This window comes from Vulpes lagopus, chromosome 23, assembly GCF_018345385.1.
Source record: "Vulpes lagopus strain Blue_001 chromosome 23, ASM1834538v1, whole genome shotgun sequence".
NCBI classification, from domain to species: domain Eukaryota; kingdom Metazoa; phylum Chordata; class Mammalia; order Carnivora; family Canidae; genus Vulpes; species Vulpes lagopus.
The window spans coordinates 21928072-21945320 of record NC_054846.1 but is presented as its reverse complement, the minus strand read 5'-3'; the positions used below and the strand labels follow the sequence as shown (position 1 = coordinate 21945320).

At 58.9% G+C, this 17249-nt stretch overlaps 2 protein-coding genes across 2 annotated transcripts in view; one reads left to right on the top strand and one right to left on the bottom strand.

Annotated features, from left to right (window-relative positions):
• STAB2 (stabilin 2) overlaps window positions 1-6958 on the top strand; it is a 139388-nt gene extending 132430 nt beyond the window's left edge. The window contains exons 66-69 of the mRNA XM_041738716.1: window positions 897-1004; window positions 1973-2098; window positions 3438-3554; window positions 6425-6958. Coding sequence (XP_041594650.1) covers window positions 897-1004; window positions 1973-2098; window positions 3438-3554; window positions 6425-6475 — 402 coding nt within the window. The 3' untranslated portion in view covers window positions 6476-6958. The remainder of the gene's footprint in view (window positions 1-896; window positions 1005-1972; window positions 2099-3437; window positions 3555-6424) is intronic.
• Window positions 6959-7690: 732 nt separating this feature from the next.
• Window positions 7691-17249, bottom strand: part of NT5DC3 (5'-nucleotidase domain containing 3) — a 51002-nt gene continuing 41443 nt past the window's right edge. Inside the window, exons 13-14 of the mRNA XM_041738537.1 lie at window positions 13744-13808; window positions 7691-11394 (exon numbers count right to left, since the gene is read on the bottom strand). Of these exons, the coding sequence (XP_041594471.1) occupies window positions 11112-11394; window positions 13744-13808 (348 nt within the window). The 3' untranslated portion in view covers window positions 7691-11111. The remainder of the gene's footprint in view (window positions 11395-13743; window positions 13809-17249) is intronic.

Below are 17249 nucleotides of genomic sequence, written 5' to 3'. Positions count from 1 at the left end.
CATGGTGGTGGTGGTGGTGGTGGTGGTGGTGGTGGTGGTGGTGGTGCTGTTGGTGAGGACAGTGACGGTGACAGTGATGGTGAGCATGCTGATGACAGAGGTGGTGGTGGTGATGCTGTTGGTGAGGACAGCGATGGTGAGGGTGCTAATGACAAGAGACGGTGGTGGTGGCAGCGGTGGTGACCATGCCAACCACGATGTCAGAATCCTAGGCACTTGTGAGAATCCAGTGACCAACGCATGTGGCATGTGAAAATAATGTGTGACCCGCAGCCAGTGCCAGATGAGTGTTGTTTCTTAATATTGACCCGATTAATTACTTTTTATTAAAGATTCATGGTTCAGACCAGTGTTTCTCCAATTTTAAAGTACACTTGAGTCCCCTAGAGACTTGCTGAAATGGCGACTGTAACTCAGCCCAAGGAGCTTGAGAGCTCAGGTTCTGCACATCTGTGAGCTCTCAGGTGGCACCGACATCCCCGAGACGGGAGAGTACACACTCATTAGCAGGGGATTAGATCACTTAAAAATCCGTTTTCTGACAGCCCAGGGTGGTGTTCTGAGCAATAGACCTGACGTCCGGAGGCTCACGGTTTGCCCTTTGGTACCTGCGTACCTCGGACAAACCGTTTCCTTCTGGACCCTCACCCGGTGGACAAGCGGGTAGGACAGGGTGGGCCTTGGGGTCCCCACAGCTCTTGGATCTGCTTTGTTGCCCGCGGGCCATGACTCTGTTCTGGGCCATCCAGATGGGGAGCAGAAGCCCTGTGCTGCAGTAAGGACAGGCTGGAGCCCCATCCTGGGCCTCAAGAAACAGAGCCACTTCCTTCTGGGGGGCCCTGTGGGGGAGGATGCCAACGGCTTGGAGCTCCAGCAGCCCCGCTCTTGCTTCCCAGGAGACCAGGTTTGTGGATGGGAGAGCCATTCTGCAGTGGGACGTCTTTGCCTCCAATGGGATCATTCATGTCATTTCCAGGCCCTTAAAAGCACCCCCCACTCCACTGGTGAGTATCCAGGGCTTCTGGTGGGGGGGTGTCATGTCCTCCCCCAAGCAGCAGGTAGTAGCTGGAAGCCCTCTCCTCTGGACACTGGGGGTGGGGGTGTCCGTCCATCTCCCCCTGCCCAAGCAGCAGGCCATAGCTAGGAGCCCTCTCCTCTCCTCTGGACACTGGGGGGGGGGTGTCCATGTACCCCCCCAAGGAGCAAGCCATAACTAAGAGCCCTCTCCTCTCCTCTGGACACTGGGGGGTCTCCCACACCTGCGGCAGGGCAGCAGGCCTCAGCTGTTAGGCCCTGTTCCTCCCACCCCTGCTCCTCTACGTTAGCAGCACAGCTCCGGCCACTGTCAGTACCTGTAGAGTGAAAGGGCCACAGAGATGCCACCAGCAGGGGAGCGAGGCACCCCAGCTCTGGCCTGGCCCCTCCACATCGCCAGCCATGCGCCCCCCTGGACAAATCCCACGGTATCTCTGAGCCCCATTTTTCTCATCTGCAAAACAGGCGTTCTCATGCCTACCCCTGGGTTCTTGGGAGGACCCGAGTCCATAAGTAGGACGAGGACAGTACCTGGCACGGTCGAGCGAGCGTAGCCTGGCTGGTGGTGGTAGGTCCTCTCTGACCATGTGACGGGAGGGCCTAGCCGCCTCTGGGAAGCTCCACAGCACAGCATTAGGGGCACAAGCTCTAAGGCCCGGCCACTTAGCGCTGGCTGTGTGAGGGCAGGGGAGCACTCACCCTCTCTGTGCCTCAGTGTCCCCACCCACACCCCCGCACATGGAAACAGTGACATCTGTCTGGTCCCAGGGGCTCCGCAGCCCTGGGCAGTAGTGAGGGCAAACGCACCCCATGCTCCCCATCCCCGTCATCACCCTGAGTGGCCCAAGTGGCCCGGGTGGCAGGAGCGGGGCGGGCTCCCGGAAGCAGTCCCATCCTGGGAGGGCGGCCGGGCAGTCTCAGCGCCTCCCCTCTGCAGCCACCGGCCCACGCCGCAGGGACAGGGATCGTCTTTGCCACCATCCTGGTCCTCGGAGCCGCTGCTTCAGCTGCATATTCCTACTTTCGACTGAACCGGAGAAGAGCAGGTTTTCAGCACTTTGAGGTGAGAGAGGAACGCAGATCCCAGCTTGACTGGCCACTTACCCGGACTGGAGGGCTTGAGGGCTCGGCGCACCCCCGGCCTCCTGAGCGGGGTTTGGGGTTGGAGACGCTCCGGTCCAGCTGCAGGGCCCAGGGTGGGGGTGCGAGTGAGCAGGGTCAGGGGTCTGGCCCTGGGGGGCGGGGGGTGAGCAGGATCGGGGGGGCGGGGGATGCTGGTGAGCAGAGTCAGGGTGGGGGGGTGCAGGTGAGCAGGGTCATGGTGGGGGGGTAGTGCGAGTGAGCAGGGTCAGGGGTCTGGCCCTGGGGGGCGGTGAGCAGGATGGGGGGGGAGGGTGCAGGTGAGTAGGGTCAGGGGAGGGGGTGCTGCTGAGCAGGCCTGGGGGTCTGGCCTGGGGGGGGTGAGCAGGCCTGGGAGGGGAATGTTCAGCAGGCCTGGGAGCACCCTCCCTTGGAGGGTTGGGGGGCTGGGCACCCACTCTGAGGGGCTAACGGCCTCTGAGGGCAGAGGCTAGAGCCGGGGCCGATCATCAGGCCTCCCTGTGCAGCCACCCTCCAAAGTCACCCAACTGAAGTGCTGAGCACACACATAGGTCCATGGCCTCGGCTTGGTCCCTTGTTCCTCACTGTGCTGTCTCAGAACCCACTCACCTGGCTGTGGTGTTCTTCTTCCTACTCCACCCACCCCAGGCCTGTCCCCGAATACAGGATCCCTCCTTGTCTGTGGCTTGATTGGGGGTGAAGGGTGTTTTAACTTAGTTCCTGCTCTGGGGCGATCTATCTAATCCTCGAGAACAAAGCTAAAGCTGCCTTTCGTCTGTTATTTTATTTTTTGAAGTTTAAATAAAGTTTACTAATTTTGGCCAAAAAAAAAAAAAAAAAGACCCAGGGCCACCGCAGGGACAGGGTCTGGCAATGGCCTCCATCTGCGCTCTCAGCCCCTGGCAGCCAGCCAGCCAGCCAGCAGGTGAGGACAGTGCACACCCACCTGCTCCTGAGCCCCGGCACCCAGGACACTGTGCCTGCCCTACAGGGCCTCTTACACCAAGTTCAGGGACAGGCAAAGTCGCTCTGGGGATGGGTGTCATTGGAGTGGTGACATGGGATCGGGCTGGGGCATGAGGGGGCTCCCAGGGCAGGGGCAGGGCCGAAATGCCCTTGGAGCAGATTTGGGTTCGGGTTCAGGCTCGGGTGGACGGACACGTGGAGCCGCTGAGCCCATGGCGATCTGAGAGGCTCTGGGGAGTGGGGGTGGGCCTGGCTTCACCGTAGCGTGAGCAAGCCTCCCCTGCCCTGGGGACACCCTGGCTGTCAGCTTGTGCCCTGTGCCCATGTCCCCACAGTCGGAGGAGGATATAGACGTCTCGGCTCTTGGCAGCCAGCGGCCTGAGAATATACCCAACCCCTTGTACGAGAGCACCGCCCCCACAGCCCCAGAACCTTCCTGTGACCGCTGTATGGTAAGTTGGCATCTTCGCCTGGAGCAGATGCATCTGGGGGTCAGAACGACAACATCTTCCAGGCAACAGGCCTAAAAGCCAGCACTGTGAGCTGACAAGCCTCGCGGCCACTCAGGCTCCATGCGTTTGTCTGGGTGATGCCTCCAACCACTCAGGGTAACATGGAGAAGCCGAGGCTGCCCACCCCAAGCTTTCGACCTGGTGAGAAGTAAGAGGCCACACAAAGACTCTTGGGCTCGTCCTGCTGCAGAAAATTGTGAGGTGGGCAAGGCCAGGAAGGACACGCCTCACAGAGGTTCCCCCTTAAGTTACGCTTTGAACTTACATGTGCACATGGGGCTGCCTGGCTGCCTCCGTGGGTGGCATGTGCACTTCCTGATCTCAGGCCCCTGAGTTCAAGGAACCAGAGTTTCCTGCCCATTGTCAGAGTTGCTTCTTGCCTTTAAAACTACGTTCCTTTTGGTGGCAGCAGGCAGGGTCCATGGACCCAGGGGTCCCCAAGGGACCAGCTGAGAAGTTCCCTGGCTCCTCACAGGATGGGGGCTGGCAGGAAGTGCCACAGTTTACTAAAGATGCAGGGAGAGCAGGCTCGGGCAGGAAGGGAGCACAGGTGTCCTGCCTGTTCTGGGCCGGGGCTTCTGTGGAGGACAGTGGTTGGCGCATGTGTCCCCTCGGGCACCCAGGAACTGGTTAGAACCGAGACAAGGCCCGGAGCTCTTCCTGGTCGGGTGGCCAGTAGCCGGGAACACACCTGTGACTTAGTCCCTTCCTCCTTACCTGGTCCTGCCCTTGATGTTATGTGTTCTAGAGAAATCGTGAACTCCTGTCCCACACGAGGACAACACACTTGTTTGCATTAGGAGGCATATGTAAGGTGGGGTCGGGTGAAGGTTCTGGCAGGAGAGGAAGCAGGGAAAGGAGCAAACGCAGGTTTCCATGGAGCCCTCAGTTTCCCCAGCTCCCTTGGATCAGGTCGTTTACATCCAGGGGGACATATTCCATCCTGGTATCTCAGGAAATAGCCACTTGTTTCTACTTAGTGATCCCCAACCCCGTATGGGGCCCCACTGACCTCTACCTGGGGGCAGCTCGTGGCACGGTGCCCGATGCTCCCCACAGGTGGAAGGTGCACCTGCTGTCATCCTGCTCGATCCAGGTCTGCACTGAGAAACCAGGAATAAAACATAATTCTTTCCTGTACACGAAAATAAGAAATGTCGGCAACTAGTGTGGACCTCAGGGGCCAGCCACCAGCATGACGTAGGTCCCGGGAAATAACCCACACCTGGGCTGCTGGTTCAGACGCTCAGGAGGCAACTAAAGCTGGGCAGCAGCTGGGAGGATTTCCTGCAAGGACGCAGCTGCCGCCCCCCCAACCCCCCCAGGCTGCAGCCGGTAGCTGCCCTCGCATCCGTCGGCCCTGGGATATTACACAAGTACCGTGTGGCCATGTGCTGCGACGGGTGTCATCGTCCCTCTGCTCAAAGCACTGTAAACGCCATGTCCCCTGTCCACGGAGCACGACTTATACCTTCACAGAGGGAAACAATCAGGGCATGTCTGATTTTGTTCTCCCAACCAAGCCCACGAGAAGGTTCCCACGCAGATGTGGGAGGGGGAGGCCGGCTATGCGTCTGCTACCTGGTGGCTCAGTTCCACATGCACTGCTAGCTGGGGGGGGTTAGGGGGGACGGTCCCCATCATGCTTTGCACCCTCCACACCTCTCGCCGCCTGTCCTCTCCTGACGGCACCACCAGCCCCAGGCATGGGGACTCCTGACGCAGTACTTGGCGTATCCCAGACACGGGACTCACACAAGCCTTTCCCATCAGCCCAGGGGGCAGAACTGCCCCAGGATCAGAAGTCCTACAGCGGGGGTGCTGTCCTCTACCCTCGTACCTGGCACTGTCGCAGCCAGCCCGGACACCCGGACACAGCTCCTGCAGCCTCACAAAACCTCGGCGCCATCAGAGGTGCACACGGCACACAGCTTGGGGTGCTGCCTGGGGAGCACAGCTTCTGGGTTCTGAGTAGACTCCCACCAACGCGCCAGAGTTGGAAGAAGAATGTTTAATCTGAACGCAGGTTTTTGTGATCATAGAAATCAGCACCTTTTCGTAGGGAGCTGGTGCCATCCTCAATGTAGTATCTCATTTAATCCTCACGCTTCCCTGCATACCATCAAGGCCCTTCACCGAGTAGGAGAAGCCAGCAGAACTGAGAAGACCTGTCCTGGGCACAGAGCTGCAGGCCGGGCTGCCCCCAGGCCGCCGCACCTGCCTCCCGACCCCAGACAGCGCCGGACACACACCCCACCACACGCCCTCCCCGGGCACTGGAGAAGCAGTGTTTCAGGCTGTAGGGATGGAAAAAGGTTTCCTCTGCCCTCGTAGGGTCCCTGGCTGGACCTGGAAGTAGTCGGACAGATTCACAGGGAGAAAGCACAGAAGCTTCACTGAAAGTTTGCACGTAGGTGGGATCCCCCATGAGGGAACGAGGACCTGATGAGACCAGGGCAGAAAGCTTCCGCGATATGTGTGAAGACCTGACAGGACTGGGTGGGCTCTGGCTCAGGGTCGGCCCCGTAGCCAGGTTATTTGGAGATGGGTCCTGGCTCCAGATTCCTTATCCCTGGGGATCAGCGTTGTCTTCTGACCCCGTAGGGAGGGCTGCCCGTCCTGCTGCTGCTGCTGTCTCAGAAATTCCTTCAGCCTGAGATACTTAGGGTGGGGAGGGGGTGGACTGTGGGGTGGCAGGGTCTCAACTCATGGAGGCCCTGAGCAGCGGCCCGAAGTAGTGCTCCACCCACAGAGACTGGGCAAGCAGCAAGGCTAGCAGTGGGAGTGGCATGGACCTCTCTCTTTTCCAGGATGCTGAAGGCCAGCAGCGGGACAGCAGGGACCCCCTGGGGGCACTGTGAGGGCCCTGCCCTGCCCACCTGCCCCGGACACCCACCTGCCCCGACTGCCCACCTGCCCTTGGCCGCCCACCTGCTCTCAGCCGCCTGCCTGCCCAAACTGCCCAAGCCACCCTGCCTCCCCCAACAGCTGGTCACCATGCATCTTCAGCACCAGCTGCCCTTTGGAATGTCAGGTCCTTTAACACTTCAAATATGAAGTACTCAAGCATACCTCACCTGTTTGGTGAATCTGGGGGTTATCTCATTTCCATGGGTGACAGACCAGGTTAAATCCACCCACCTACCCAGGGGGCCCAACTCTCTGCTGTCTCTTTGTACCCTCAGATGGCACTTAACTATGTCCTCCCAGTACTAACCATGACCTTGCCTCCCCTCCCTGTTAGACCATAAGCATCCGAAGGCCGAGGCCTGCCCCCGTGCCCTCTGTGTCTCAGGGTCCAGCACACACACGGTGCTCAATAAATGTTTATGAAAGAGAATGAACGCCAATGGAACAAATCTGGTGTTTCGAGAAACAAAAATACTGTGTGCTGCAGGAAGGGTCAAAGTTTGAAGGTGAAGTCCAGTTATTCGGGCTCATTAAGGGCCATGGCATTTAGTCAACACCTGCCTTAGGAATTCTTTTTTCTTGGTTTTGTTTGCTTGTGTTGGAGACATGACCACAGGGAGACAGCACTTCCCCTCCGGAGGGTGGCTGTAATCAGACAGGTGTGGGCAAGGATGTGAAGTCAGACCCCCCCACATTGCTGAGAGGTGGGCAGTGAAGTGGTGTGGCCATGCGGAGAAGTGGCTCCATTCCTCAAATGTTTAAACACAGTGTTACCACATGATCCAGAAGTTCCACTCCTCGGTCTACACCCGGGGAAGTGGAGAACACGTCCCCATGGTAACATATCTGCCCGCTCATAGCAGCAGGATTCCTAACAGCCAGAAAGTAGAAACGGCCCCAATGTCCCCCATCTCACGAAGGGACAAGCCCACGGTGGTACTTCCCTCCAGGGAACTCTCATCCCACCCTAAAGGGGACCGGGTACTGACGACACAGCCCCCCCCGCCCCCCTCCCCAGTTCTGACTTTGCCGGGCCGCTGGGCTGGAAGGGGCAAACCAGGAACCACACCCTCCTCCCCTCCTCAGGGGCTGTTCCTTTTGGGTCCCTTAGGTCCTGGTAGGGCTTTGCCACAGCAGCACGCAAGCACAGAGCACGCACAACAAACTGGACAACACAGTTCAAACTTTTATTTGGAAACAAGTTTGATCTTAGGACATCAAATCAACATTAGGAATAAATAGCAAATTCACATTCAGAATAAATAGTAGGTCTGCGTACCCCTGCACGATCGGCCTGATGCCACAGGGCACAACCTGTCGCTCTGCTAAACTGTGGGGACAGAGTAGAGGCGCGGGAGCAAGGTGGGTCCCGGAAGCCGCCAGACAGTGCAGGGTGTGCGCCCAGGACCAGGACGGGGGCACTTGGGATGGACACCTGCGGAGGGGGAGGGGAAGAGGAGAAGGGGCAGGGAGGAGGGGCTGGGGAGAGGGATGAGGAGGGAAGCAGGCAGGGCTGGAGCAGGTGCTCCCAGAGGAAGAGGCATGACTTTGTCCGAGTGGGGGATGCTCCAGGGCGTCCTGAGGTCCCCAAGGCTGTTCCAGGCAGCGCACAGCCAGCACCATGTGTGGCACAGTCATGGGCAGAGCACTCACCAGGCCCCTCACTACACCCGGTGGTCTGCCTCATGCGGGGAACACTGGCCACAGAGTCCATGTACCTGGAAGCCGCTTGTAGGGGTACAGCAAGCTCTCTACCTGCGTGCAGGCCCTCGTCTGCAGGCCCGGGGTGCGGGGATCGTTGCCGCCAACACAAAGCACCGGGTGTGGCGGGGAGGGCAACCATCGGGGGCGCCCAACCCAGGCCGCAGCCCCACCCAGGGCGGGGAAGGGGGCAGCAGGGAGCAGAGCTGACCACCAGCCCTTCCCGGCTGAACCCAACCCCGCGGGGCAAGCCTATCCCCTCCCTCCGAGGTCCACTGGCAGTTAAAGGCTGACTGAGCCCGAGGCCAAGTTCCCAGGTGCTAGTGCAGACGAGGACATGAGGGAGAAAACACACCCACACACAAGGAAATGAGTCTTAGGGGGCAGAACACAGGCTCCCTAGTGGCTGAATAGAACAATCCAGGAACCTGCCTCCAGCAGCATGTAGTCTTAGAACATTCTGGACAAGGGCCCCAAGGGGGTGTTTGGCAGCAAACGAGCCTCAGGCCTAGGGAACCAACTCCAGGATTCAGCAGACTCTACGGCTTCTAGGGCCTCAGGGGGCAAGATAGGAAAAGCTGTTTAGTTCACCCAAAGCTAAATTAGTGAGGGGGGAAGAACACATCTCATTTCTCCTCTGCAATAATTAACAGGGTCAATGCATTCAAAGCAACTAGTAACTCAGCGTGAAATGTGCCCACACCAGGATCAGAGCATCTGTGGCATTAGTGCTGGTGGCAGAAAATGGGGCTGAGGACAAGTCTTACAATTTAAAAAAAAAAAAAAAATGGCTACGTCAGGAGAAAGGAGAGCATTCTAAACCAAACCCCTAAAATATTTTAAAAGGCAAGTTTTGTCTATAAAAGCCACGGCAAACCAGCTGTGCGGGACCCCTCTGAGGCAATCTGCGGGCCGGGGCCTCCCCGCTGTCCCCTCCCCGCCGTCCCCACCCACGCGAGAAGCTGCTTTTCAGTGTATCAACCAACTCTATTCCGTTCACGTTCCCAGCTGACTGTTCACATGCTACAAAACACACTCCCTCCCCTTGCACCAACGTGCCCTCCTCAGTGCGCACCATGAGACCAGGTGCCCGAGCCTGGCCGAGCCACAATCTCTCCCGACCAAGCAGTGGCAGGAAGAATGCCTCTGTCCGTCCTTGAGTGGCCACCAGCCACAGGCTCTGGGCCCCTGGGGACAGGTGCCAGGCCCTGTGAGCCCAGCACGCCGTGTCCAGTGGCCCAGAGCTGAAGTCTTGGCTGACATGATGTCATAAGAGACATTCCTTGTTCCAGGAAAACCTGCTTCTCCCCCAACTAAAGCCTGCCTCACCTAGGCTACGCACCCGCAAAGGCAGCTTTAAACCAGTGCTGCTTCCCGATGGGTCAACCAGACACCGCTACCAGCACCTAGGACAACCAGTACCTAGGACACGTCCATGACCGACTGATTGATTAGAACTGGTGGAGGGAGAGGAAAACATTCTTTATTTACCTCGTTGCTCAGCGTCTCCAAGCACGAACCCCAAAGCCAAAAGCAGCAGTGTGTCTGCTGAGGGCCCCACCTGCACTGTGGTCACCAGGCTCCGACAGCCCCTGCTGCTCACGACGCCTGGGTGCTAACACCCAGCAGACAGCACTGCCCCTTGCTGCCCCATCCTAGGAAAACAGGCCACTGTGCTCATAACCAAATTCATTAGTAAAATAAAGGGGCGGAAGGACCTACGGGATCTAAAGGGCAGACGAGCAGCAGCGTGCAGGGGCCGTGACTCCCTTCTGAGTTTCCCGTCGCAGCCAGTCTACGGGTGCCAAGCTGTCATCCACGGCCGGTCCCCACGCACTCATCACAGTAAAAGCGCGGACAAGGCCAGCACTGCACGGCCCTCCGCAGACCTGCCGCTGCGGAATAAGCGGGGGCGACCTCGCGCTGCCTCAGAACACAGCGGACACTGACTCTTGCGCACTCCGCAAGGCCATCCCTGGGTGTCCCCTCCCACCCTACACCAGGAGCACCCCGCACCCGCAGACAGCCCCACAAACACAGCAGGGAGGGGTCCGGGGCACCGGGCCACCTCCTCTGCCCCCGCTGGAAATGCCTGCGCGTCAACAAGGGCCCGGCACAGCCCTGCAGGGGGACAGCGCAGCCCTTCCCGACCAGGACACTGCGGTCTCCGGCTGTGTCTTCTGTCCCCGCCGCGGGCGAAGGGCTTTTCCGGGCTGATAACGTGGCGGGAGGCCCCGCACGTGCCGGTTCCTCTGGCCGGCGCATTGCGCACCCGGAGCCCGCGCCCACGGTCCCGCGGCCCGCAGGGAAGCCGGAGCCTTCTCTGGGGAAGGGGCGGCCAGGCCGCACGGGAGGCAGCACGGGTGTCCCAGCAGGCGGGAGGCCGGGGCGCTCACCCCGAGGGCCGCCACGGGTCAAGGACGTGAGCTCGCCCTGCTCCTTCACAGCAGACTCCCGGGGCGGCGGGTGTCCCAGCAGGTGAGGGGCCAGGGCCCCCCGCCCCCCGCCTCCTGCCCCGGGAGCCCCACGGGAGCTCACTGACGTCGGAGCTCACTGACGTGGCCCCAGGCCCTGCAGGGGCAGCCGCCCCACACCTGCCTGTGCTCGGTCAGCCCGTTCTCCGCGGAAGGGTCTAGAACGGCTCTGCGGCACCCGGAGCCCCCGCCCACGCGGACCCGGCGCCCACCGCGGCCACCTGCAAACCGGGGCTGACCGCGGGCCGCCAGCGCGACATCAGGCTCGGACGGCAGCGCCTCGAGGTGCGAAAGAAATAGGAAACGGCGAACTGGCGTCTTTTCCAAAAGCGACGGTCACCGGCACGAGGCGTCCAGCCGGCGGGGGCGGGGCTGCCGGCTGCGGCGCCTCCCGCGGGGGGCGGGGCGGGGCCTACTCGCCATGGGCCTCCCGCAGGGGCGCGCGGGCGCTGCCGGGGGCGGGGGCGTGGCCGGGGGCGGGGGCGGGGGCGCCATCGGACCAGGCGGGCAGCTCGTGCTGCAGCGGAGTCCTGCGCGGGTAGAACGTGTGGCTGACGTCGTAGCTGAGCAGGCAGCTCAGGGACGCCATGTAGATGTCGGCGAAACGCGACAGGCGCCTCAGGAAGTACGTGGGGTTCTGGTCCGTGCGGAACAAGCTTCCGAACTGGGCGTTGAAGAAATTCTTGGTCATGTCCCTGAGGAGAAGAGGAGAGCGCGGCCGCGGAGAGAGAAACGCCTCAGGACGCCGCAGCACCGGAGCTCAGGAGGGGGGGGCGCCCCTGCCCTGGCCCCTGGAGCCGCCTCAGTGGGCCCAGGCCCTGCCCCTGCACGCGGCACAGGCTCCCCGGCCACGGGGGGGGGGGGGGGTAGAATGTTCTGGGTGCAAACCGCCCCTCAGCACAATGGGATGGAGACCCCTCTACGAGGTCACTGGGACGACTCCCGTAAGAAGGCACAGCCCGTGAGGAACTCCACAGGGCTCCGATAGGGCGCCAAGGAGGAGTCTGCGAGACGCAATAACCCCGTCTTGGGCTCCAAGGGCCTCACACCTTGCCACGTCCCCTCTCCACTCCCCGGGAGGACTGCGACCCCTCTCCAAACCTCAGGGAGGACTGTCCCTTCTCCACCCCTCGGGGAGGACCCTATCCCCTCTCCACCCCCCCTGGGGAGGACCCTATCCCCTCTCCACCCCCCTCAGGAAGACCCTGTCCCCTCTCCACCCCCCCTGGGGAGGACCCTATCCCCTCTCCACCCCCCCTGGGGAGGACTCTATGCCCTCTCTACCCCCCGGGGAAGGCTCTGACCCCTCTTCACCCCCTCCCAGGGGAGGACCCTATCCCCTCTCCACCCCCCTCAGGAGGACCCTATCCCCTCTCCACCCCCCTCAGGAGGACTCTGACCCCTCTCTACCCCCCCTGGGGAGGACTCTATCTCCTCTCTACTCCCCCCCCCCCGGGAAGGCTCTGACCCCTCTTCACCCCCTCCCAGGGGAGGACCCTATCCCCTCTCCACCCCCCTCAGGAGGACCCTATCCCCTCTCCACCCCCCCTGGGGAGGACTCTATGCCCTCTCTACCCCCCGGGGAAGGCTCTGACCCCTCTTCACCCCCTCCCAGGGGAGGACCCTATCCCCTCTCCACCCCCCTCAGGAGGACCCTATCCCCTCTCCACCCCCCTCAGGAGGACTCTGACCCCTCTCTACCCCCCCTGGGGAGGACTCTATCTCCTCTCTACCCCCCCCCCCCCCGGGAAGGCTCTGACCCCTCTTCACCCCCTCCCAGGGGAGGACCCTATCCCCTCTCCACCCCCCTCAGGAGGACCCTATCCCCTCTCCACCCCCCCTGGGGAGGACTCTATGCCCTCTCTACCCCCGGGAGGGCTCTGACCCCTCTTCAACCCCCCACCCGGGGAGGACCCTATCCCCTCTCCACCCCCCTCAGGAGGACTCTGACCCCTCTCTACCCCCCCTGGGGAGGACTCTATCTCCTCTCTACCCCCCGGGGAAGGCTCTGACCCCTCTTCACCCCCTCCCAGGGGAGGACCCTATCCCCTCACCACCCCCCTCAGGAGGACCCTATCCCCTCTCCACCCCCCAGGAGGACTCTGACCCCTCTCCACCCCTCGGGGAGGACTCTGTTCTCTCTCTACCCCCCGAGGGAGGACTCCATCCCCTCTCCACCCCCCTGGGAGGGCTCTGATCCCTCTCCACCCCCAGGGAGGACTCCAACCCCTCTCCATTCCCGGGGAGGACTCTAACCCCTCTCCACCCCCCAGGGAGAACTCTGTCCCCTTTCTACCCCCTGGGAGAATGCTGTCCCCTCTCTACCCTCCAGGGAGGACTCTGTCCCCTCTCCACCCCCCAAGGAGGACCCCCAACCCCCCGCAAGCAGGCAATCCACTGCTCAGAGCCCAGGACCCAGGCAGTGACCACTCCTTCCACACCCGAAGCGATCCCAGCAGGTGAGGGGAGGTCACGCACAAGAGCTGAAGTGGTCTCAACAGCGTCTGTGTATACAGCATCCTTCTTAGGGAAGCTCAACTGTCCACAGGCCTCTTCAGACAATTGTTCCCCTAAGATGTCCCCATGCCAGACCTCAGACTACAGGAGGACTATCCTCACCAATAAGCATTTCAACACTGCATGCTTACATATCCCTGGTTACAGATAAGCCCCCGGGCTCAGGAGCCCTGAGTATCCACTGGGGCTCAGGGCCTGCCCCTATGCTGTCCCATGAGCAACACTGCGCAGCATGACCCCCACAGGGCCACCAGCTGCCCGAACATGAATGTCAAGCAGGCAGGGAGAGGGGTGGGCAGTGACAGCAACTTTAACCCTGGCATTGAAAGGCAAAGGCAGGAGGTTTGGGAAAGGTCATTGCTGCACAAAGAAATGTCACACATCCCACACGACCACAGACATGCTTGGTTCTGGTGATGTCAAGAGTGACCTTCAGCCCTGGCAGCTGCACAAGGAGGGCTGCCTGGGGCTGAGCGGGGTGCAGACAGGGTGGCAGGCTCACCGCATTCAAAACAGACCCCTCTTACCTCATCTCTTTTCTTTCCTTCTTCCACTCCTGTAAAACCAGCTGTGACTCGGCATCTCTGTGAACCTGCAGGATACAAGCTAATCACGGAGATTGCTCTCGCTGCACAAAAGCTCATTAGATTATAACTTTTTTAACAGGCAGCTCTTAGAAGAATTCTACTCCTTGAACGTGAAAAGTTTTCTTTGTGTACGGAAAGTAGGATTATAAATGGTTTTAATGTTTTCCCTTCATGTTATATTATCCTCTAAAGTGTTCAAGAGAAAATAAATCATGGTTTTATAAGAGACAAGCAGGTAGAGCACCTCAACCAGACAAGCAGGTAGAGCACCTCTGGAAAAGCAGAGGATTCCCTCTTTGGGCTGAAATATGAGCAAAAGGCAAAAAGAGAGATGACCACTGCCCACATCCTAATAGAGTCTCCCAAGTGTCTTGTGGCTGAACAGAGATTGCCCATGGCGGGGTCAGAGGCACCAGTGATGGCAGGGACAGGGGGATCCCCAAACTCATGGTCACACAGCAGCCATAGGACCTGGAGGAAACACCAAGCAAGCAGACCACGTGCTTCCCATGTGGGAGCCCGGCCCTCTGCTGCCTAGCATCTGCCCAGCTCCACTGCCTGACGGGCAGGCAGCTGCAAAGGGCCTCAGCCACCTACTAACCCGCATGCACGAAGCCTGTACCTGGGTGCTGTGCCTGTACCGGCAGGGGGCAGCTCCCAAAGGGGGACCCGGCCATGCATGGCGGGAGTGCCGGAGACTGCGACGGCTCCTGGGAGCCACAGAGGCTCTGGGGGCGTGCTTTAGTCTGCATGCTTCACCCAGGAAAATGCTCACTACAGAGTACAGGCTCCACAAGTATGTGACTGGATCAGAAACGGCACCAAAATGTGTAGGGTGCCACAAACACAAATGTCCATACACATGCACACACATACACATGCAAACACACATGCATGCACATACACACACATACACCTGCATGCACATACACATGCACACAAATATACACACACATGCACATATGTATTCAGCACGTACTATGTGCCCAGCATTGTGCTCCATGCTGAGGGTACAACAGAGGACAAGCAAGCTCACACACCCCACAGGAGGCACATGTAGGTAAACAGACCGTGACAAAACGAGCAAGGAGTCCGTCCATGAGTGGGAACCCCCCCACCTCTGCCCACAGCCCCTTCTCAGCCCAGGACCCAGGCTCCTGCACCCTGTCTCAGCAGGAGGGAGCAATTTCTGGTTCCTCACCACCTATCATGCAGGAAGGGAGAACTCCTGGGGCCTAAGGATTTCCAGCTACTACACAGCACTGTCCTAAACAAGCTGCCCTGGGACACGTGACTTCGTGCCCCCCCATCCCCCAGCAGCCCCATACCAGGGCAGGGCTGCACATATCAAGGGCCAACTTGGGTCTCCCAATTCAGGGCACGTTCTCCAGCTCCTCTGGTGATGCCCCCTCCGCCCTCCTGGAACCCTTCTCCACCGCGCACCTTCACTGCCAGACGCTCAGCCCTTCACCCGGCGCCCTCCCATCAGCATCTGTACACGCTCAAGTCTCTCCCATTTAAAAAAAAAAAAAAAAAAGCTATATTTCCTTGAGGCACCTCTTTTTCCAGCTCTGCTCCCCCTATAGGGTCTCCTATAGGCCTGAAATCTACTTTAAACCACTTCAGAAAGAAGGGTGTGCTCATTAGGTACACTAATCTTTACATAACCATGCAGTCCAGGGGGCACATAGTATCAGAGAAGGCTAACCAGAAGCTGATCCCACCTTTGGCCTGATCACAAATTAGCCTAACCAGCTCTGCATTAGCAAAACTAGATGATACTCTTCTGCCTGGGCCTGTGGCACCAGCCCTCCCACCCAGTGTTCACAGGGCACCGCAACCCAGCCCACGCCACAGCCTCTACCAGGGAGGCCGAGTTCAGCCCACCACCCAGTTTTCCCCTCGGCTTCTGAGCTTAAGAATAAGTTCCTTTCAGGGGCCCCTGGTGGGCTCAGTGGTTGAGCATCTGCCTTCGGCTCAGGTCATGATCCAGTCCCATATTGGGCTCCCTGCTTCTTGGGGGTCTGCTTCTCCCTCTCCCTCTGTCCCTCACCCCTTCTGGTATGTGTGCACGCTCTCTCTTTCTCAAATAAATACATAAAAATCTTTAAAAAAGAGCAAGTCCCTTTCCAAATTGGGGGGGGGGGGCAGTTGTGGGGAATCAAAAGAAAAGCAATTTTGTGATACATGAAAGTGATACGAAATTCACACTTCATGTGCACCAATAAGGCCACCGGGACACAACCCCAGTGTCCAGGGATGCTTCTGTGCTGCGAGCAGAGCTCAGCGGCCATGACAGGCGCCTGCCCTGCACAGCCCGATACACTGAGCAGCCTAGCCCTCTGCTGCAGTCCCCTGACCCCCAACCGAAATGCAGCTGTGCCACAATAACCCAGGAGCACACTCAAACACCCTCCATCACGCCATTCTGGGCTGCACTTCCAGGCCAGTTAACAAAATTATCTTTATTCTTCACAGCTATTTTCTTAAGACCAAAATCAAATACTTACATTGGGTTCATCTGACGGGTTCCAAAGGACACACAGCTAGCTCCACCAACGACAAAGATCAAACACAACCTCCAAGGACTAATGTTCATCTTCAGGAAAGAATCCCAATGATGTAAATGATGTACTACATTTCTGAAAATAACCCCCCACCCAGGGGAGTCTACAGAAATATGTGACCCAGTGTCACTGGAATAATTTAGCTTTTCAGGTGAACATGGGGGCAGCAGGGAGGGGAGCAGGGAAGAGGAAGAACTTGAGAAATGACATTCATCTTGGGTTTTTTTTTAATTTCCTGCCACACTTCTCTCCATCCTGGTGGATCTAACTGCACAGAAAGCTGTGGAAAGTATTAGAGGCCATGAGCTGTCAGTGTGGAAGGTAAGACTCGAGTTGGGCTGTCAGGACCTACACCACAGCTCAGCCTTCACCTGTGCAGGCTATCCTCCCCTTCTGTGCCAGGTGCGGCCATCAGCATCTACTTCAAAGCCCTTAGCATCTGGAACAGTGTCTAGAACAAGGAATCTAGAACATGGTGTCTGTGTCATGTGTGGACCGTGGTTCTAGAATGCAGTGTCTAGAATAGTGCTAAACAGCTTGGTTCTGCTGCTCACTAACTCTGGAATTCAAGATAAGTTATTCATCCTTGAGACTCAATTTCCTCTCTATAAATGGGGGATGGCGATGTGAATGGCACTACTCTCTTCTTCCTTCCCCTACCTGATGCCTTATAAAATTTTACCTCCAAAGTCGGAGAAATAGTTCCAGCACTTCCAGTCCTTAATTATCAAGCCTTTTATATAGATCAGAGAGAAGAAAACAAGACTACCCTCAAAGCTAAAATGTGGAGACACATGGGAGGTCCAGGTGGCTCAGCTGACTAAGCATCCAGCTCTTGGTTTCGGCTCACATTGTGATCTTGGGCTGGTGAGGCGGAGT